This window comes from Saimiri boliviensis, chromosome 17 (genome assembly GCF_048565385.1).
Source record: "Saimiri boliviensis isolate mSaiBol1 chromosome 17, mSaiBol1.pri, whole genome shotgun sequence".
Classification (NCBI taxonomy): domain Eukaryota; kingdom Metazoa; phylum Chordata; class Mammalia; order Primates; family Cebidae; genus Saimiri; species Saimiri boliviensis.
Genome location: NC_133465.1, coordinates 9,540,131 through 9,562,964, shown reverse-complemented (window position 1 = coordinate 9,562,964; position 22,834 = coordinate 9,540,131). Strand labels below are relative to the sequence as shown.

General features: G+C 51.2%; 1 protein-coding gene across 3 annotated transcripts in view; it reads right to left on the bottom strand.

The window, feature by feature from the left end:
* The window catches only part of NTN1 (netrin 1), a 232,809-nt gene that overhangs the window by 63,378 nt on the left and 146,597 nt on the right, over window positions 1-22,834 (bottom strand). For all 3 annotated transcript variants that reach the window (XM_074388169.1, XM_039476683.2, XM_039476682.2), the window contains exons 3-4: window positions 19,708-19,896; window positions 513-662 (exon numbers count right to left, since the gene is read on the bottom strand). In XM_074388169.1, coding sequence (XP_074244270.1) covers window positions 513-662; window positions 19,708-19,896 — 339 coding nt within the window. The remainder of the gene's footprint in view (window positions 1-512; window positions 663-19,707; window positions 19,897-22,834) is intronic.

Genomic DNA, 22,834 nt, shown 5'->3' with positions numbered 1-22,834 from the left:
GCTGAGCCCCCAGTGGCATCTGCAAGAACTCTATGGGCTTGCGGGGATCTCCCATATAAACTCACTAAGCATGAGGCCTTGAATCCAGAAATGTACATTGACGACAGAAACCACTGAACTGGCCAGGCACTGTGGCTGATGCCTGTAATCCCAGCACTTTGGGAGGCCAACGTGGGAGAATCACCTGAGGTCAGGAGTTCAAGACCAGCCTGGCCAACATGGCGAAACCCCATCTCCATTAAAAAGACAATTTAATTGGCCAGGCGTGGAGGCATGTGCCTTTAATCACAGCTACTTGGGAGGCTGAGGCAGAAGAATCACTTGAACCTGGGAGGCGGAGGCTGCAGTGAGCCGAGGTTGTGCCACTGCACTCCAGCCTGGTGGCAGAGTGAGACTTCATCTCAAAAAAACAAACAAAAAACAAAACCCACTGAACGTCAGTGAGCAGCATCCTCAAAAGCTCACTATACCCACCAAACCCAGAGACCTGGAAAGCAGGTGCCCACACATACTTATGCAGGGGGCGATGGGAGAGCGGCTCTGCTGGTAGCCTTTGGCGCAGCGGTTGCAGGTGATACCCGTCACCCCGTCCTTGCAGGGACACTGGCCGGTGGTTTGGTTGCAGGTTTTGCCAGCAGCACCCACGGGGTGGCAATCACAGGCTGCAGAGAACACAAAATTGGAGGGTCAGACAAGGGGGAAGGGGCCACTGGATCCCCCAGAGCCCTCCCTACCCAGGGGTGCCTCCATGGACCGTGCCCTGGAGGAAGAGCAGTGACGCAGAGCAGATGCGGCCAAGCCCAGACACACGCCGGAAGCTCTGACGCTGCCCACCCGCCTACCTGGAAGTGAGGAATAAAAATCAAAATGGACCCCCTGAAAGGACTGCTTTGGCTGCAGGAAAGTGAAGTGGGGCAGCCCCTCCAAAGCCCAGGAGGAAGGCTTTCAAATCCCCTCTCCAGAATGCCGAGCCCGCAGCCCTGATCACACCTGGCTGGAGGAGTCAGGATTTGGGGGTACTACACCTTCCCTTGACAGGGTCAGCCTATGCGCTTTCACTCTGTCCTTGACCAGCTCCCAGCCCCCACGTTTTCTTGCCTATCCAGGGCGTGGAAGGAGTGGGGTTTGAGGCCTGATGAGTCTGCCATCAGGGGATTTGCCAGGTTAGAGGGAGTCACAAGGAGGGGTAGCTCCCCCAGCTGCTGCCCCCACACCCCGACCCTGCTTTGCAGTTGGGCAGCCAAGGCACAGCCTTCAGAATCAAAAAACCCATACATTGTAGCACTAGAAAGGGTCACGGTGATCGTGTAGTTTAAAGCCCTGATTAAATGTGCACACAAAGACAGGAGAGGTAAAGGAAACTCCCAGAGCCTCGCAGGAAGGGAACGGCCAAGCCGGGAGGGGACGCAAGGGTGGGATCTCAGGCCAGCAGCTACGGCTCCACAGAGCAGGCCCCAGCCTTCCTCCTGGCCTTGAAAGGGTGGGGAGGTGGGGTGGCCCACCCTGTCATGCTTCAATGAGGCTCTGTCGCTGTGTCCTAAGGAGTCAATTCCAGTAACAGAGTGGCCACAGGACCTTGGGAGGACGTCTTGCCAACACAGATGCCCTGGGCAAGAACAGCTCTACCTACAGGCGCAGGGCACCAGCTCTGCCTGCTAAGTCCGGCCTCCCTGAACCTACGCAGTGTTCTCAGAGCGTGGTGGGGAAGGGGAAGACCAAAGGAAGCAGCTAATGTCCTGCCCACACCCTGCCCAGGAGGCTGGCGAGGTGGGGAGTCGTCTGCAGCAACGTGTCCTGCAGCAATTTCGGGTGGCCCCTGGTGGCTGCTCATGAGGACCAGAAAACCCAAGAACACAAGTGAGAGCAGAAACTCTAAAGGAGCCAGATTAGAACTTCCCAGCGAGCCCTGCTTGGCTTGAGCACGGGAGTCTGCGGCTCAAAACACGGCCTGTAATCCCAGCACTTCGGAAGGCCAAGATGGGTGGATCACGACCAGCCTGGCCAACATGGAGAAATCCTGTCTCTACTAAAAATACAAAAATTAGCCAGGTGTGGTGGTGAGCGCCTATAATCCCAGCTATTTGGGAGGCTGAGGCAGGAGAATCACTGTACCCGGGAGGCAGAGGTTGTAGCAAGTTGAGATTGCACCACTGCACTCCAGCCTGGGCAACAGAGCAAGACTTCGTCTCGAAACAAAACAAAACAAAAAACATGGACTCTCCTAGCCCAGCTGGCCTCAGACCCAGGAGTGGCCAATGAGGAGAATTAGGAGGAGGAGGGAGGGAGGGAGGAAGGAGGACAGGAGAGGAATGTGAGGAATTGTTTGTTGAAGTGTGTCTGGACATGCAAAAGCTCTTGGGAACACTGGGAGTGAGGGTCCAGGGCTGGGGGTGCCCCAGTCAGGTGGGAGGAGGGTGGGGGCACAGGCCCTGGCCCGGGGGCAGCCTGTAGGCTCCTTGCCTATGAGGCAGATGGAACTGCTCCAGTCTCGCCATTACTTCTTCTTTTTTTTTTGAGACGGAGTCTCGCTCTTGTTACCCAGGCTGGAGTGCAATGGTGCGATCTCGGCTCACTGCAACCTCCGCCTCCTGGGTTCAGGCAATTCTCCTGCCTCAGCCTCTTGAGTAGCTGGGATTATAGGCACACGCCACCATGCCCAGCTAATTTTTTGTATTTTTAGTAGAGACGGGGTTTCACCATGTTGACCAGGTTGGTCTCGATTTCTCGACCTTGTGATCCACCCGCCTCGGCCTCCCAAAGTGCTGGGATTACAGGATTGAGCCACCGCGCCCGGCACCATTACTTCTTATACATCTAAGTAATGCTTTTTTTTTTTTTTTTTTTTTTTTTTTTTTTTTTTTTTGGAGACAGAGTTTTGCTCTTGTTGCCCAGGCTGGAGTGCAATGATGCAATCTCGGCTCACTGCAACCTCCACCTCCCAGGTTCAAGCAATTCTCCTGCCTCAGCCTCCTGAGTAGCTGGGATTATAGGCGCATGCCACCACAGCCGGCTAATTTTTTTTATTTTCAGTAGAGACGGGGTTTTACCATGTTAGCCAGGCTGGTCTTGAACTCCTGACCACAGGTGATCTGCCCACCTCGGCCTTCCAAAGTGCTGGGATTACAGGCATGAGCTGCCGCTTCAGGCCAAAAGTAATGCTTTTTGTTAGGAAGTTGTCTTCTTAGATGTACCCTAAATTCAAGTTCATTCCCTGTAGTTTGTCTTTTTCGCTCAATAGTAAGACAAGATCCAGCACTGACGGCCCATGGAGGCATGCCGAGGAGGAGGAGGTGAGGAAGGGAGGCTGGAGAGGCCTCTGGCCTTCCCCTATGGCCTCTTAAATTCACCCCATGGTAAGAAGGGAGAGGGAGCATGGGCGGTGCCTCTAAGTCGGCCATGAGAACGCAGAGGACCACAGCACAGGCTCCTACTGTCCCAAGCCGTGATGCAAGCGTGAGCATCAGGGGCTCAGGGTGGGGACTCCAGGGGCTCAGACCAGCTGACCTCCCTTAGCCAGCTAGTAATCCTAAGATTTGTGCCGAGTTCTCCCCTGGGTGCTGATGGAACACAGCTGTGCCCCAGTCATTTCTGGATCCTCGGACTCAGCTTAAGGGAGCTCGGTCACTGCAGGTTCAGAGCCAAGCCACAGGCGGACACCACCACTGGCGCAGGTTGTCTTCATCTTGGCAGCGGCACACCCAGAGCAGACTCTGGGTGGAGTCAGGATGGTGCACTGTTCTTCCCCACAGCTCCTCGCAGCGGTGACCTGCTTAGCTGCCCGGGCTGGCGGCGGCTGAGGTGTGCCGGAGTGAGGGCTGCCCTCGGGAACAGCAGGGTCACCGCGTCTGCTGTGTGCAGCAGGCACTTCCTAAGGGCCCAGCCTTTGGTTCAACACGAGCTGACACTTGCTGCTGGGTTTCCAAATCTTTCTCCTAAGATTCTGCAAGCGTCTGACCTATGAGTCTGGCTGAGGGACACAGCAAACTGACTTGTGTTTCCACACCAGCAGATCATTGTTCTAGGAAGGGAGGAAATCGGGGTCCCAAAGGGTCTGCCTGAGGCAGAGTATTGTTCAGAAGGAGCTGCCCCATGCAACTCCTGCAAACCCCTTAGCACATCCACGCTCTCTTGTACGCATCGAATCTCTTGGTCCTTGCAACGGCCCTATGAAATGGGCAAGACAGAGGAGACCATGGACCAGGAAGGAAAACTGCGAAGGCTGGGGCCTGTGCAGAGAGGGGTAAGGGGCTGGATCTCTGAGGGAACCATGCTTTCTAGGTGGCCCCCTTTGTCATTCTTGTTCTCCCAGGAGAAATAAGCCCCTAGCTTGTAATACGAAGCGGGTTTTCTATTACCTGTACCCAGTGCGGTCCTAACAGACTTGCATGGAATTCATTCTCAATCCCCAGCCAAAGACCCCCAAAGTAAAAACTTTTCCTAAAAATTCACAGAGATGGCCCACATTAAACCCTCTATGCAAAGGGTGAGTTTCAAGGTGTAGGGAGAGTTGACAGATGATAATGACATAGTGGGTTCTTCTATGGCCTGGAAAGGAGAATCAGACCATCAGTGCCAAAGGAAGAGATGCTTGAGGAAGAGAAAGTCACAGGCATCCGCTGCAGTCCCGTGACCCTGAAATACACACACACACACACACACACACACACACGGACACGCTGAAGTTCCTACTAACACACAGAAACTCACACATATTTCCAGAAACACACAGACACAAGCAAACTCCTACTAATTCTCTCTCCCTCCCTCTCATATACACACACTGACTCACAAACACACGGATTCTTATCTATAAACTCACCTACACACAGACATATACTCAGATCCACAAAGACACACACAGACACAGACATACAGGGTCCCAGTGGGGAAGGGAGGCGAGGTGTGGAGTGAGCCGGGGAGAAGGTGGAAGTTAGGTGAGTGGAGCGGGGTTCTGGTGAGAGAGACAAAGAGAGCGCCTCCCTAATTCCTCTGAGAACGTTGTCTGGGTCAGAGCGTCTTCCGCCACAGGAAGCCACTGGGTGGTCCCCATGTCCCTGGAAGTCAGCCCCTTTTTTCAGAGGGAGGTCAATCCCTTCCACGCAGGTCACCCCGTGCGCGCGGAGTAGGCGGCACCTGGCCATGGGAAACAAACTACCCAAGGTTTTTTTCCATAAAGAGAAAGGTGAGGCCAGACGGAAGCCCAGGTCCCTGAGAACGTGGCAGAATCAGGTTTCCCATGAACACAGCAGGCTGGAGAGCCTCCCAGTGAAGCAGAGAACTCCGGCGGTCCTTGCTCTGGGTCATGAGACAGGGACAGACAGCTCAGGTGACCCACGTGCTTTCAGATGGGTGAGAGGAGACCCAGGTCTGGCCCCTACCCTCCCAGTGACTCTGGACTAGTGCCTTTCTCTATCTGATGGCTCTTCTGTAAGGACAAGGGTCTCCCTCTGAAGTCCCACCAAAGTGACTTACAACTTAACAGGCTAAGGTTTTTGTCTCCCTGCTGGATCCAAAGGATCCAGGGCGGCAGCCCCCACCCTCTGACCATTGCCCACTCTGCTGCTATCCCTCACAGTGTCTTGCCAAGATGCCAGAGGAAAGGGTCCCTGTCACAGGACACACCGGGCCTTCCATACACCCCTACTGCTGGCTCTGCCTGCACCAGCACCCGCCTGCATGATGCCAGAATCTTGCTGAGATTCAGTTTGTCGGAGAAGAGAGGTGGTACCTACGGTCTTCCTGGCAAAGCAGACCTGGATGGCAGGTGGTTCTCATCCTCCACTTTTTTGTGACCAAGTAGCCGCCTTTCCCCACTCTCTCTGACACTCTCTGTGTGGGATCCCTGAAGGCCCATGGGCTCTGCCAGGGAGGAGACACTCCTGAGGCTGGCACCCTCTCCACTGTGGTGCACATCGAGGCCTTCTGGAATTCTGTCCTGGGCTCCTGTCCAGAGGTCCGGCTACTTTTCCTGAGGACTCTGGCTCCAGGGGCTCTTGGGGTCAGGCAGGACCTTCAAATAGCAGCAATGCAAGGGCACATACACATGGAAGACAAGCACGTCAGCTTGGCATGAGCCTCTCTGGAGCAGCTCCAGGTAGGACAGGGGAGATAGCACAACCACAGTCCCCACCCTTACTTCACACACCAGCCATGGCCACCACCCAGGCCTCTGGCCCATCCTGAAGTTCAGCTTCTGGCCTGACCTTGTGCTGTGGGCTACACTGGGTCCTCCCTATCACACACAATGCTGATACTGAAACCCTAACTCCCAGTACTTCAGTTAGATGTATTTGGACTTAGAGCCTTTAAAGAGCTGATTATTATGACTGATTTATTTTGAGATAGAGTCTCGCACTGTCGCCTGGGCTGAAGTGCAGTGGTATGATCTCGGCTCACTACAACCTCTGCCTCCTGGGTTCACGTGATTCTCCTGCCTCAGCCTCCCGAGTAGCTGGGATTACAGGTGAGGGCTAATTTTTTGTATTTTTAGTAGAGACGAGGTTTCACTGTGTTGACCAGACTGGTCTCCAACTCCTGACCTCAAGATCCACCCACCTCGGCCTCCCAAAGTGCTGGGACTACAGGTGTGAGCCACCACACCCAACCTAAAGAGTTGATTGTTAAAGTGAGGTCATTGGGGTGGACCCTGATCCAACATAACTGGTGTCCTTATTAGAGAAGGGCATCAGGACCCAGAGGAGTACAGCAAGGAGACGTTGTGAACACACAGGGAGAAGACGGTCACCTGCAAGCCAAGAACAGAGGCCTGGAGCAGATGTTTCTCAGAGCAAAACCAGCCCTGCTGACACCTTGATCTTGGACTTCCAGCCTCCACAACTATGAGACATAAACTTCTGGGTTTTTTGTTTTGTTTTGTTTTGTTTTTTTCTGAGATGGAGTCTTGCTCTGTTGCTAGGCTGGAGTGCAATGGTGACATCTTGTCTCACTGAAACCTCTGCCTTCTGGATTCAAGCAATTCTTCTGCCTCAGCCTCCCGAGTAGCTGGGACTACAGGCATGTACCATGAAGCCTAGCTTTTTTTTTTTTTTGTATTTTTAGTAGACAGGGTTTCACCATGTTGGCCACGTTGGTCTCGAACTCCTGACTTTGTGATCCACCCACCTCAGCCTCCCAAAGTGCTGGGATTACAGACGTGAGCCACTGCGCCTGGCCAAACTTCTGTTTTTTTGGTTTTGTTTTTGTTTTTGTTTTTTTAAGCCAAACAGTCCAAGGCACCCGGCAGCCTGCGCTGACTAACACACCTGTATGGAGCGCCAGGTCAGCGTCTTCTTCTCCAGGCCCGCCACCACCCCCAGGCCTGTCCTTGATACTCATGAGAAGGCAGACTGCCCCACCACGCCACCAATCAGCTCTTTTATTCCCTGGCTCCCTGTGGAAGTCACCACCTTTGCTGGAAGAAGAAAACCTTCTCCATGGCAGGCCATGTCTCTGAGGGCTCCCAAAACCCCTGCAGGCCAGCAGAGGAGCTCTCAGGGCTTCCATGATCTCTAGAGCCCCTGCTGGCTCTGATTCCCAACAGGTCTCACAGCTCCTAGACCATCTGAGGGCTGTTCTCAAAAGGGCAGCTGGCAGCGACCTCGAGCAGGAAGTGCTGCAGGTCCCAAGGCCCCTGGGAAGGCTCGCACGGGGTCAGAAAGGCAGGCCTGCAGTAAGAGATTCTGCCAGGGACCCTGTCCCTTCAGTAGCCCCTCCTCACCTGCACACATGCAGGAGATGCCCTCTGTTCTAGGCCAGAAGAAGAAAGGGTCAGACAGCAGGTACTAAAGGCAACCCTCCCCAGTCAAAGTCTGATGGGAAACTCCCTTCCTAGTCCTCATAAGACTTCAAGGGACAGAGGAATGCAACAGGCAGAGAAACCACTCTCCTCTGAATCCCAGGACACTACCCTAGCAGTGAATGTGGAAATTTTTTTTTTTTTTTTTTTTTTTTTTTTTTTTTTTTTTGAGATGGAGTCTCACTCTATCCCCCAGGCTGGAGTGCAATGGCATGATCTCAGCTCACTGCAACCTCCACCTCCTGGGTTCAAGGGATTCTCCTGTCTCAGCCTCCCCAGTAGCTGGGATTACAGGCACATGCCACCACATCTGGCTAATTTTTTGTATTTTTTGTAAAGATGGAGTATTCCTCAGGCCGGTCTCAAATTCCTGAGCTCAGGCAATCCACCTGCCTCGGCCTCCCAAAGTGCTAGGATTACAGGCGTGAGCCACCATACCTGGACGGTGAGTGTGGAAATCTTGCCAAGTTTCCCCATGGATGGCTGATCCCTGGAGCCAATTGTGAGGCTCCATGTGACTCCAAGGCCTGCAGCTCAGGCCAAAGGGCTGCCTCTGCCTGTGGCCCTCCTGGGTTGGTGGGAGACAGTCTTCCCTGCTTTGAGTAGGACCAGTCTGCATAGATGGACACCATCCACAAAGAAAGTAGGGGTGGACGGGGCCCTTTGGACAGGCCCCACTGCATGGGCCAGGCTGCTCTTTGGCCAATGTAGAGATTGCGGTGGGGGTGTGCTGCAGCAATATGCTTGGTGCAGTGAGGACAGTCCGCAGAGACGGCAAGGGCCGGCATCTTCAGAGTAAAGAAGGATCCGGGGGCCCAGGTGTGGTGGCTCACACCTGTCATCCCAGCACTTTGGGAGGCCGAGACAGGTGAATCATGCGGTCAGGCATTGGAGACCAGCCTGGCCAACGCAGTGAAATCCTGTCTCCACTAAAAAGACAAAAAGCTACCCAGGCGTGGTGGCAGGTGCCTGTAATCCCAGCTTCTTGGGAGGCTGAGGCAGGAGAATCGCTGGAACCCAAGAGGCGGAGGCTGCAGTGAGCCGAGATCGCGCCACTGCACTCCAGCCTGGGTGACAGTGGGAGACTCCATCTCAGACACACACACAAAAAAGAAGGATCCGAAGGCTCCCCAGGTCCCCATATCTCTTGTGGGTGTCAGGCCTCTTGGGGGAAGCCTGGAGGGACCCCTACTAGAGGTGATATTGGAGGGAAGAGGATGTCAGGCACAAAGAGGTGTCCAAGCACCCATTTCTTCCCCACTCCCCAAAACAGGGGTGAAGAATCAGCAACCAAGAGAAGAAACGTGGGAAGGACAGCAGGGCGTTCTTGGAATGGAGGGTACCTAGTATCAGGTGTCAGGGAAGACACAGGATAGGCAGTGCTTTTCAGAGCTGGGGCAGACAGAGAGGCCAGGGGTGGGAAGGTAATACCGACCCACGGAGGCTGGTCTCTAGATGAGTTCAGAGCCTCGAGGTATATGAGATGGAGAGGAGAAGGAGTTTCTTCTTATTGCTATTATTTAATTTGCACAGAATAAAATTCACTTTTTTTGGTGTTGTTTTATGGGTTTTTATCATGTGCCTAGATTCTTATACCATCACCATGACCAGGATACAAAACAATCCAGCACTCTCAAGACCCTCCTGCGAGGCTGGGCACAGGGGCTCACGCCTGTAATCCAGCACTTTGGGAGGCCAAGGTGGGCAGATCACTTGAGGTTGGGAGTTCGTAAGCAGCCTAACCAACATGGAGGAACCCTGTCTCTACTGAAAATGCAAAATTAGCTGGGCATGCTGGCACGTGCCTATAATCCCAGCTACTCGAGAGGCTGAGGCAGGAGAATTGCTTGAACCAGGGAGGCAGAGGTTGTGGTGAGCTGAGATTATGCCATTAAAGAAAAGAACTCCCTCCTGCTCCTTCTTGGTGGGCAGCCTTCCCCCTGCTCTAAGCAACCGCTGATCTGTTGTCCTGTCCCTATAGTTCCGTCTTTTTCAGAATGTCTTATTCCGAGACTGTATGTGCACTATGTGTACACGATGCGCAAATGAAATTGTATTAATTCTATGGTATGTCATCTTTTGTGACTACTCCTTTTCACTTAGCAAGATGCATTTGAGATCCATTGATGTTGCATGAATCAACAGGCCATGCATTTTCATTGCTATGTGATATTCCTTCGCATAAATGTGCCAAAGCTTGCTTATCCACTCAGGCACAGAAGCACATCCAGGCTGTTTCCAGTTCTGGGCAAATAAGAATGATGCTGTTATAGACATCTGTGTACGGGTTTTTATGTAAACATAAATTTTCATTTATCTAGGATAAATACCTGGTAGTGAGACTGCTGCGTATTACAGAAGGTCTATGTCTAACTTTCTAAACAGCTGCCCAGCTGTTCTCCAGAGCTACGGTGCCATTCTGAATTCTCTCCAGCAGTGTATGAGAGTTCCAGCTGTTCCTCGTCCTCACCAGCACTTGGAATTGTCTAATAGGGGTACAGTGGTATCTCATTGCGTTTTTTTGTTTTTGTTTTTTGTTTTTGTTTTTGTTTTTGAGATGGGGTTTCACTCTTGTTGCCCAAGCTGGAGTGCAATGGCACAATCTCGGCTCACTGGAACCTCCACCTCCCGGGTTCAAGTGATTCTCCTGCCTCAGCCTCCCGAGGAGCTGGGATTACAGGCACATGCCACCATGTCCAGTTAATTTTTTTCCTATTTTTAGTGGAGACAGGGTTTCACCATGTTGGCCAGGCTGATCTCGAACTCCTGACCTCAGGTGATCCACTTGTCTCGGCTTCCCAAAGTGCTGGGATTACAGGCATGAGCCACCACACCCAGCCCTCATCGTGGGTTTAAGTTGCAGTTCCCTAATGACTAAGGGCGTTCCATGGGTTTATTTGTGATCTGCCCATCTCTGAAGATACTTTCGTTCAAGTATTTTGCCCATGTTTAGTTGCGTTGTTTGTTTTCTTGTCATTGACTTTTGAGTGTTATTTACATATTTGGGATTCAAGTCCTCCATCAGATGTGGGATGTCCAAGTGTCTTCTCCTCATCTGTGGCTTGTCTTACAGAAGGAGCTTCTTAAAAGGTGAACCCGACACATCACTCAGGTCACTCTCCTTCCAGCTTTCCAACGCTCATAGAATGGGACCCACACTCTCTCCAGACACCAAGGAGCTAACTCTACCCACTTCTTCCTCCCTCTCTTCCCTTCTGACCAAGGCCCACCAAGCCCTTTCCTGCTTCTAGACTTTGGTTCTTCCTAGAATGCTCTTCCCTCAACTTCCTTGTGGCTGTTTGCTCCCCACACCCCAGGTCTCATCTCAGAAGTCCTGTCTGCAGGAAGCCCACCAGGGCTACTTCGTAGGGCAGCTTCCCGTTACTCTCTCCTTCCACCCCGCTGCTTTCCTGCACAGAACCCGCCACTGTCAGCCATTATCTTCCTTTTTCTTCTTTTGTTTATTGTCAACCTCCCATCAAAAAGCAAGCTCCAAGGGACCGTGTCTAGCATGCAAGACAAACATGTGCTGGATCAAATGAACAAACAATCTTGTCACCAATCTGGATGTAACTCAGGGCAATCTGCCGTCCTTTCCTGGTGGGGAGGGGGAGCATTCTGCTTCCCCTGCACATCTGGAGGAAAGAATGAGGAGGCAGGCGGAGTGACAGTCCCCTCCCAACCCAGGTCATCCGAGGTCCAGTGCCGCTGCACTCTCTACTCTTAAATTCTCTGTGTTAACGAGGAGGGGGAGGATCGCTGAAATCCGGAAGATAATCCCCAAACGTCATTTCAGCTGTCTGTGTCAACCTCCTCCGAAACACGCTTTCCTTTCCCCGAGCAGTTGCTAACGAGGCACAAAAGAATAAATGTTTCAAGTTGCACAGCCTCTCCTTTCTCTGCCACTTTCGGATCAAGGTGCAGACAGCAGGAAGTGGAGGGGGGAGGGGAGCCCCATAATCCCAAACCGGGTTATTTGACACTCCATGATCTAGTTAACTATCGTCTTCCTGCACCTGTTTTACAGCCAAGGAGAAAAGCACAGGTCTTGCAAACGGTTGTGCGTCTGTGTGTGTGTGTGTGTGTGTGTGTGTGTGTGAGAAAGGAGGTTGGGGCAGGAGCGTAGGGCTGTATGACACAGCAGGGGGCAGGAAGCTGGGCCCTGGGCCTGTGTCGCAAGTGAGGCAGCTCAGGCCAGCTCAGGCCTCCCATCAGCCCTAAGTCCCAGTCCAATCAAGGAGTCCCTCAGAGGCTGCCTGCTCTTCCTTGGCACTTCCAGAACCGGATCTGGATGTGTGAGGCCTGTCCCCTCCTCCCTGCGCTGGGTCTCCACAAGCAGCTGCCGGGCACTTCTCTGCCCTTCGACCTGTCATCTTTGCTCCCAAAGCATGGAAATTCTTTATTGAGAGAGTACAACAGCGTTAGGGCCAATCCCCGGGGCCCTGCCCAGTCCTGGGGAAATTGGCTGCAAAGCCCACACCTCACAGAAAGAACAAAGCCCAAGGGCCACCACTCACAGAAAGAACTGAAGCAACCAGGGAGCCAAGGAAGCACCTTCGCTTTGCGTGTGCGCCAACTACGGCGGAGGCTCTAGCTTTTCTGTTTTCCCCAATTTGCACAAATAATCATAATAGCTACCATATATGGAATGCATGCTCCAATATGCCAGCATGTCCTCCACATCATCTCATGTAATCTGCACCAGAGCCCTAGGAGGGAGAGGGGGGAGGAGGGACTACAACCCCCATTTGCAAGTAAGAAACTGAGGCTCCCGAGAATAAATGTCTTGCCCTCAGAGGTGGAACATGAACTCTGGTCTGAATAACTCCAAGTTCATGCTTTTCAAAGCTGTGCATCCCAAACCTGTTTACTACCCTCACGCCACCCGCCCATGGCCCCACAAGTGCTCTGCTGGCAGCAAAAGCCCGAAAGACACTATTTCCCCAAGTAAAATGCCCTTAATGCTCTGGCCAAACCCAGAACTTCCATTACCCTGGGGAGCTCAATGATCAGGAGTCTTTTCTGCTCAAGTTCAGAAATCCCTGGAGATCCTCCAGGAATTTCTTCTCTCTCTCTCTCTCTCTCTGTCTGTGTGTGTGTGTGTGTGTGTGTGTGTGTGTGTGAGACAGTTTTACTCTTGTTGCCCAGGCTGGAGTGCAATGGTACAATCTTGGCTCACTGCAACCTCTGCCTCCCGGGCTCAAGCAATTCTCCTGCTTCAACCTCCTGAGTAGCTGGGATTACAGGCATGTGCCACTTAGCCTGGCTAATTTTTGTATTTTTATTAGAGATGGGGTTTCACCATGTTGCCCAGGCTGGTCTCGAACTCCTGACCCCAGGTGATCCACTCACCTTGGCCTCCCAAAGTGCAGGGATTACAGGTGTGAGCCACTGCACCTGGCTGATCCTCCAGGGATTTCTATGTGGCATTTGGGGATGAGAGTGGGCCTGAGAGATAAGGGAACTCATATCCAGGGAGGTAAAAACACAGACTGGCCAAGGACGCCTGGGGAATGAGAACAGCTGGGCCAAGAAGATCCCGTTTGGCACAGGGCGCCACATGGATGGAGTCACAAGATCAGGGGCTCTTTTCATCTGTAAAGACTTAGGAATAAAACCATCTCCACTTAATTTCCTGGCTCTACCAGCTTTTCTGAGTCACCAGATCACAAACTTCACTGCTACAAAGAATTGTCCTATTGTATCAGGTTCTCCTAAGACGTTGACTATTTGAGAAGCATGTGGAATGTGGAATGTCAAAGCTGGAAGGCATTCAGGGGCCAGAAACCTGAATATAATCCCACAGATGAGGAGACAGGTCCAGAGAGGTCACCAGGCTTATCTGATACCCTATAGACTTTGAACATGGAGCCAAATCTGTACGTGGGGATGCTTGTGTCCCCCCAAGTGAAAAGATGCATCCACACAGATCACAGTTGGGGTGAAGCTCTTCCACTGGGAATTCTCTCTCCCGACTGTAGTATAGTCTAAGGTATCAGTCTCTCCCAGTAGGTACTAACCTTACCTGGCCATCACAAATGCCACTCCTTGGGTTGGGGTCTCTGTCCTCAAAGCTGGAGCTGCTCCAGCCACTAAGTACCTTCCTGCCTCAGATGGCCAACCCTTTTCCCTGCACCCCCCCAAAAAACACGAAAATGGAAATACGGGTAATGGAAATGTGACAAGGGACCCACATATTGAAAGGGTGCCTCTAAGGCTTTTGCAGGGTAGGTGGATAATGTCTTAGAGTCAGAAAGGCCAAGAAGGGCAGGGGCCCAGGAACTTTGCTGTGCTGTGAATAAATCCACAAATGATCAGATCTAAATATACATATTCACGCACACACATGCACGCCCTATCTATCTGGCACTGATGACTGTCTGATCTTGTGCCTTGATCAGGCTGTACTAGCTAAGCTCCCAGCCTTGCCTGATAAGATTTTCAAATCTAAAAAATTTAGGGTCTGGATGCAGTGGCTCATGCCTGTATTCCCAGCACTTTGGGAGGCCAAGGCAGGTGGATCACGAGGTCAGGAGATTGAGACCAGCCTGGCCAACATGGTAGACAAGGGATCGAGACTATCCCGGTCAACATGGTGAAACCCCGTCTCTACTAAAAATACAAAAATTAGCTGGATGTGGTGGTGCATTGGGGAGTCTGAGACAGGAGAATCGCTTGAACCAGGGAGTGGAGGGTTGCAGTGGGTTGAGATCGTGCCACTGCATTCCAGCCTGGCAACAGAGCAAGACAATGTTTCAAAAAAATAAAAAAGAAATTTAAATGCCCACTGGCCCAGTTTCCATCAAGAGAATCATAAAAAACATTTAAATTCATTGATTATCAATCTCTCTCCTCAAAAGAATAAACCTGGGGTCTAGGCTGCTTACAAGTCTTCTCCTAAACGTCACCAGGAGCAACTCACCATCCTCATTTCTTATTCTCTGTGGTTCTCGGTGTTGGCTACACATTAGAATCACCTGGGGAGCTTTTCCAATTCCCAATGCCCAGATCTCATCTGGACCCATTAATTAAACCAGAATTTCTGGGAGTGGGATCCAGGTGGCAGTATTTTTAAATCTCCCCAAGTGGTTCCAATGCACGGCCAAGGGTGAGACTCACAGCATTTAAGTTATAGACAAATAATGTTGATGACGTCATAAAGTGAAGGCAGAGAATCACCAATGAGAAAGTCACGGGGAGCCCCCCAACATACACACACACAGTGGCCCAGGGAAACAGAGCGGGTAAGACTGTGGCGTTCATTTCCCCTTGGCTGAGCTGCTGGAAGAAATAAGGCAACAGAAGTTGCAAGAATGTCCTAGCAAAGATGTGAGGACGGTTGCATGCTTTTGCCCTGGATAATGATCACATCTTCCTGGGACCCGAGCACCTTCTTAGCCTTCATTCAGCCACACCAACTGTGGGCTTGAAGGGGGAAGGGACAATGAGAGAAGCAGGCAGCTCAGTGACATGGAATGCAAGCCCTTTGTATGGGGGTGCTGCATGCAGTGGCTAATTTCTCAATTCTCATCACAATTCGGTTCACGGAAGACTCCTGGAATGTCTTTATCCATCACAGATGGTTTGGGAAAATGATAAATTAATATTGTTATCAATGGGGGCATGGCCGAAATGGTTAAATAGCAACGTCGTCTTTGCCCACTCTAAAGAGAAAGAGCCCCCAAAGTCCATAAAGAAGACAAATGGTAAACAAAACCTCCTAGCTTTTGATAGATTCCAAGGCGAGTATCATTCACAAACCATTCGGCGGAGAAAAGGGAGAAATTTATCTCATCTGACTTTGTATAGGACAACAGCTCGCACCATAATGAGGCCGTCCCAGTGCTGTGAAATCGCACTGAATAGCTGGAGAGTGCAGCCGCCTGTTCCCTGGGCATGTTTATTACAGTCCTTTGTACGCACCAACCCTGCCAGCCCTGGTTTGCTTCTAAACCAGGGGAGGGTAGAAAGGACCCAACAAATTTGTTGTTACAAAACTTCCCAAATGGGGCAACTACATAGTAACGTTTGGAATCCGATGCCCTTATGCCAGGCTGTTCTTGTCTGGGTCACCCCTGCTCTACACTGGACAAGGTCCTGAGTCAGCCAATCACCAGCAATATATGGGTGGCCTCGGCCCCCTGCCCAGGCCCTGAGAAGTGGGGGGTAAAGAGGCCCCAGAGGCCGTTCCCAAGCCAATTTAGGAGCCAAGAACCCCTGCCCTTTGTCCCTGTTCCCCTGTGAAATTTGTCTGAAACAAAGAAGTGCAGCCCTCACCTGAAGGCCTATGATGGGGCTCCCGGAAGTCAATCTCAAAAGCTGGGGCCAAACCAGCCAGGCAAGGTGGCTCACGCCTGTAATCCCAGCACTCTGGGAGGCTAAGGCGGGCGGATCACCTGAGATCAGGAGTTCGAGACCAGCCTGGGCAACATGGTGAAACCCTGTCTCTACTAAAAATACAAAAATTAGCCGAGCATGGTGGCACACATTACAAATCCCAGCTACTCGGGAGGCTGAGGCAGGAAAATTGCTTGAACCCGGGAGGCGGAGGTTACAGTGAGCCAAGATCACCCCACTGCACTCCAGCCTGGATGACAGAGTGAGACTTTGTCTAAACAACAACAACAACAAAAAGCCAGGGTCTGGGGGCAGCACCAAACCTACACAATTTCAGAACCCTCTGAGAGCAAACTGTCAAAGATCAAATACTGGGGCCAAAGAGCTTCTGCCCAAGAAACCATGTCCTTGAACCATCTGGCTCTGTCAACACAAGGCAGGAGACGCTTGTGGTGCTGGTGGGGGTAGGGGGTTGACCATGAGACCCCTGTGTGAAGATCTCAAGGGTACACATCCCGCCGGCATCTGAACTTCTCCTAAAGATGGTTCCTGCCAAGTTTTCAGGGCCTCTTTTTCAGTGGGAAGTGTCCCATATCCCCTAAGAGCATGACAGCCCAAGAGCTGAAAGGAAAGATCTGGACTTTCCAGAGATGTCTTTCCTCACCAATCAGATGGCTGGGACTTTTGGGTCAAATTTTTGCTCACCAATCAGAGAGCAGATATTTTCTCGCCAATCATGAAGCAGTGCCCTTCAGGCAATGCTTTTTCTCACCAATCAGAAAGCAGAAACATCAAAGCACTGTCTTTCCTCACCAATCAGGTGGCAATTATTTTTAAGCATAGTCTCCATCACTAATCAGGTGACAAGTTCCTTGAAGCACTGTCTTTCCTCACCAGTCAGATGGCAGTTTCCTCGAAACACTCTTTCTTCCCCATTAAGAGTCCCACCCTTTCTTGCCATATTTCAGGAATATGAATTTGCCTGAGTCTTTCTGAGCAGAATTTGCCTGTGTCTTTCTGAGCTGAAGCCATCCTTAGGTTTTCCCCTACTATGAGTCATTCTCCCAGAGTTCCCACCAAGGCAGGGGCAGCTGCTGTCCAGGGCTGGGAAGGAAGACACAGCTGCCTAGGCTGGCCACAGTATTGGAAATCGTAAAACAAGAATATACCCTCATCTGTTTACATCTGACCCTTCTAGAAACCAGTAAAGGAAGGTGGGCAATATCAGGCCTCAGCCAGAGTGGCAGAGCCCTGGAGAAACACCTGCAGGTTTGTGGGACCCTGTGGCTTCCTGACACCTCTCAGTCTGAGTGGTGAGAGGCTGCACATGGCTCTTTTCCTTGCCCACACCAACAGGGGTTAGGTGGATGTGACCAGGCCCTGCTCCTTCTTACCTCCCTGGGAAAAACACATTTCTTCTTGGGCAGTGGAAACTGACGTGACAGGAAGGGACCACTGCCCCTCCTCACCCAGACCCTCTCACTCGCAGGCATAGGACTGCCCACCTGAGTGGCCGCTCTTGGGTAAAATTTCTTGGCTGAATTCCCAAGAAATTTATGTGCAAGCCAGCTGTTTACAAGACCCCTGGCCTCAATTTCTTCTGTAAAAGAGACACAACAAACACTCTGGGCACAGGCAAAGGAGCTGGATACCTTCCAACTGTGTTCTCTGAAAGCCCAAAGCCATCTCTCCCAGGGCTTGTCTTGCTCACACCTTTCTAGCATTGCAGATGTTTCTTGGGTCCCTATGCCTGGGCCACCTTCCCATTCATTCTCTGCTCAGTCTTCTGGGGGATTCCCACCCGAAATCATGATTTTTTTTAAAAAACGTGGAAACAGTCCAGCTACCTTTCTGCTCAATGTTTCTCTTGGCAACCACCAGAGGCAGCCGTAAGTCTACAGACACAGAAGGACATCTTGCTTGCATCTTGGGAGCCACTCTACCCATGCCACAGCGGAATCAAGGGATTTTCTCCTGGAGGAGACAGATTGGGAACCTGTTGATTTTATTTTGAGAAAAGTGTTCCACATAAGCAGGACTGGGCTGGATTCATGGGCCCCATGCTCAGAAGGGCACCAGCTTGGTTGAAACTCTGTTGTCCTTGTTTCAAAATTCTTAATAGCTTTGGAATTAAAAGGCCCCTATTTTCTCTCTTTTTTCTGAGATAGAGTGTCACTCTGTCACCCAGGCTGGAATGTGGTGGTGCCAATCTTGGCTCCCTGCAACCTCCACCTCCCAGGTTCAAGCGATTCTCCTGCCTCAGTCTCCTGAGTAGCTGGGATTATAGGCACACACCACCACACCCAGCTAATTTTTGTATTTTTAGTAGAGGCAGGGTTTCACCATGTCGGCCAGGCTGGTATCGAACTCCTGGCCTCAGGTGATTCGCCGGCCTCGGCCTCCCAAAGTGCTGGAAGCCCCTATTTTCATTTTGCACTGGGCCCTGCAAATTATCTAGCCAGCCCTGCACACAAGTGCCCCACATCTGGTGGACTTCCTGTTAAGGAGATGACACTTTTCCTTCATCCACATGCTAAGTGGTGGCCACAGAAAGCTTTCTCTCCTGCAGACGGACCTGGGCCTGTCTGCCACGGCTTGGGACCCTGCCGAGCCAGGGTCTATACAAGTATCCAGGTCAGGACCCCACCCATGCTGAGGTGCTGCCCAAGAGCCCTCAGAGGTAAATCCCTTCTTGGGAAGCCATGTTCACTGGTCCTAGGCCACAAGTTTTGGAGCCGGAAAGCCCTGGTTCCTGGAATTCCCAAAAGCTATTGTAGGATGGGGCGGGGGGCACTTCTCACCCTCCAGTATCACTAAATTCCCTGGCATTTCGTCAGCTTTTCTGAATCATCTGACCATTGCTTCATTTTTGTTGGTAGGAGAAAAACAAACAGCAGAAAGTTAAAACGTTAGGACTTGCTTCAGTGGATGAAAATAGAGTCTCCCATCTTTTTTTTTTTTTTTTTTTTTTTGGCCTGAGAAGCAAAGCTATTTGCAGCTGGATTAAATGTTCCTTATGAGACCCTGCCCCTGAAACTGCCGACCTTGCTATGACTGTACGTGTGTGTGTGTGTGTGTGTGTGTGTGTGTGTGTGTGTGTCAGGGGGGCGGGTAGTGAGGGATGGTGCTCACGTATCCAAAGAAGTGCGTCTGTGTGCATTTGGTAAAAGAGAGTCCTTTGTCCCGAGACAGTAAGCCTGGAGAACATGACTCTCGGCCCTCTGGTATGCAGCACACCTGTGCGGAGGAGAAGCCTGGGAGGCGGCGGGGAGGGAGAGGTGTTGGCGGCCGCAGCCCCGCACCCTTGGAGGGGATCACACCTTCTCCCTTCTTCTCCTTTCAGCCATGTCTCCATCATCCCTTTGTTATGGCTTACACCTCCAAATACCAGGGAGGCCTTGAGAGAGAGAGAGAGAGTAAGAGAGACAGAGAGACAGAGAGACAGAGAGAGAGATGACCTCAGTCAACGCCAAGTTGTACACAGACTGTAAGAAAATAGAAAAGGAGGCGAGGAAGGAGTGGGAGGACTGAGGTTCCCAGGTCTCCCAGTCCCCTGCCCCGCCGCGTGTACCCACCTTTGCAGGCCTTCCGGTGGGTGATGGGCTTGCCCATGTCACGGTAGTAGCCCTCCTTGCAGTAGTGACAGTGGCGGCCCGCCGTGTTGTGGCGACAGTTGAGGCAGACGCCTCCGCTCTTGCGCCCCGAGAGCTTGTAGAGTTCCATGTTGAAGCGGCAGCGCCGGGCATGCAGATTGCAGTTGCAGGCTGCGGGGGAAGACAGGGAGAGCTGTCAGCCGGAGGACGGGCACCCACGGGCACCAAGAGAAATCCCACCCTCCAACGCCTCCCTTCTCCACTGGCAGAGCCAGGCAGTCAGACTCATGCTTCAGGAGCCCCTCCTTGGCTCCTCCTGTTTGCACCCATAAGCATTTATTAGGCACTTAACAGTACCATGGCTGAGGTTCTCCCGAAATTTGTATGTTGAAGCTGTAACTCCCAGTACCTCAGAATGTGACTGTATTTGGAGACTGAGTCTTAAAACAAAGCCCTTAGAGTAGGCTCTGTGCCAGTATGACTGTGTCTTTTTTTTTGAGCGGAGTCTGGCTCTTGTCACCCAGGCTGGAGTGCAGCGATCTCGGCTCACTGCAACCTCCGCCTCCTGGGTTCAAGCCATTCTCCTGCCTCAGCCTCCCGAGTAGCTGGGACTACAGGTGAATGCCACCATGCCCAACTAATTTTTTGTATTTTTTGTAGAAACATGGTTTCACCATGTTGCCCAGGCTGGTCTCGAACTCCTGGGCTCCAGTGATCTGCCCGTTTCGGACTCCCAAAGTGCTGGGATTATAGGCATGAGCCATCTCATCCAGCCTAAGAAATATATATTTAATTCATGCACTGGAAAAACAAAAGCAGGAAGAGAAAGGAAAAAGAATGAACACTTGCTCAGTTGTGGAGCTATTTAATTATTTCCTATAAAAATACATCATACCTGTATACATCTAGTTTTGTGGGTGTTCCTTTTCATAATAATGAACATTTTCTCATGTCAAATACGATGTTTAAAAGTTGTCTGGGCTAGGCATGGTGGCTTATACCTGTTATCCCAGCACCTTGGCAGGCAGAGGCGGGCAGATCACTTGCAGCCAGGAGTTCAAGGCTAGCCTGGCCAATATGGTAAAACCTTGTCTCTACTAAAAAATATAAAACTTAGCTGGGCATGGTGGTTTGCGCCTATATAATCCCAGCTGCTCCGGAGGTTGAGGCAGGAGAACTGCTTAAACCTGGGTGGTGGAGGCTGCAGTGAGCCGAGATGGCACCACTGTACTCTAGCCTGAGCCATAAAGTAAAACCTTATCACAAAAAAATGAAAAAATAAGAGTCGTCTGGCACTGCATTGTATGGCTATGCATAGTGGGCCCCCTGGAGTCAGAAGTGGAGGCATTTAAAAGATGTTCCTCAGCCAGGCACAGTAGCTCATGCCTGTAATCCCAGCACTTTGAGAGGCGGGCAGATCACAAGGTCAGGAGATCGAGACCATCCTGGCTAACATGGTGAAACTCCATCTCCACTAAAAATACAAAAATACAAAAAATTAGCCGGGCGTGGTGGCACACACCTGTAGTCCCAGCTACTTGGGAGGCTGAGGCAGGAGAATGGCTTGAACCCAGGAGGTGGAGGTTGCAGTGAGCTGAGATCATGCCACTGCACTCCAGCCAGAGCAACAAAGACTCCATCTGAAAAAACAAAGGAAGAAAAAAGGGCCTCCCAGGGTTGGGAAGCTAGGTGGCTTTCCGTTTTTCACTATTATAAATGTTAACTACCTTTGAACACCTTATTCAAGGTAACCACCTTGAACCACCTTTGAACATATATATTTGTGCTCCTCTCTGATTACTGTTGTAGCACAAATTTCTCAACATGGAATCACTGGGTTGAATTTTGAATCTACATGTTTTTAACATTGGCTCCAAACTGTCAAACTGCCCTCAAGAAAGGTTGTACTGGCTTATACTCCCACCAGCGGGATGTGAGAGCTCCTATTTCACCACATGCTTGAAAAGAGTAATATGCATTTGGTATCAGCATTCTTTAAAAAAAAATCTTTGCCAATCTGTCTGAGAGAGAACACACACACACACGATTTTAATTTGCAGGTCTTTGATTACTAGGAAGGTTGGGCATTTCTGCATGTGTTGTTTTTCCATTTTTATTTCCTTTTCGTGCAGTGCCTGTTCATGCCATTTGCCCAGTTTTCAAATAAGGTGGACTTTTTTCATGCTGTGTAGTGATCTTATGTAGGATGGATGAAAAATCATTTGTCTTTTCTGCCATATAAGCTGTAAATATTTTTAAGTTTCTTACTCACATGTTACTTTAATTTGTGATCCTTATAAAAACATTTGCCTCTTTAATTTTCCTCTCTGATGTTAAGACAAGCTTATTTAAGTGCTCTTCCTAGAGTCACTGCCAAGTCACTCACCCATTAGTCACTTCATTTACAAATAGAGGTAGACAGGGGCTCTAGAGAAAGCAGTGTGGGATGCAGCAAAAAAGACAGCTTCCGCCCTGCAGTTTGAAAGCATCCGGAAGCCAAATTGAACTCCCAAAGCCTTGCTAAGTATCCTCCAGCAAATGTCCCCAAGGCTGAATTCAACCAGGTGCAAAGTAAGAGGCTGCAGCTGCACCTTCCCTCCCGCAGATGACTGTCACACCTGCGCACATTCACTCTTTTTGGACACACTCTGCCACACAAGAGTGACAGGGGCCTGCTCAGAGAGGTGCCATGGCCAACCAGCCCAGGACCACAGAGCCAGGGGGACCCGGGACGGGAACCTGAGCCTTCTGGCTCCTGGTCCACTGGCTCAGAGGAAAGGACCCATGTCACTGGAAGTAACAGCTGGTCTAGACTACAGCCAGGATCTACATCTTCCTACGAACACAGAAATCACAGGACCTGTCACACCTAACTGGGGACAGGGATCTGGAAGGAACACCCAGGCCTCACTTCCTCAGGCCTCCCTTGTGCCAGGAAAGGCCCAGCAACAGCACTGTCCCATCCTTCTTGGAGGCCAATGTCCTCCTCTGTAAAGGCAGCTGTCCCGCATTTCCCAGGGGGGCCTGCCCTAGTCTCTGAGCCCCTTCTGGGAGCTCAGCCCCCACCTCTCCCACTCCAAGAGGAAGCTGGGGGCTAGTAGCTCTCTTC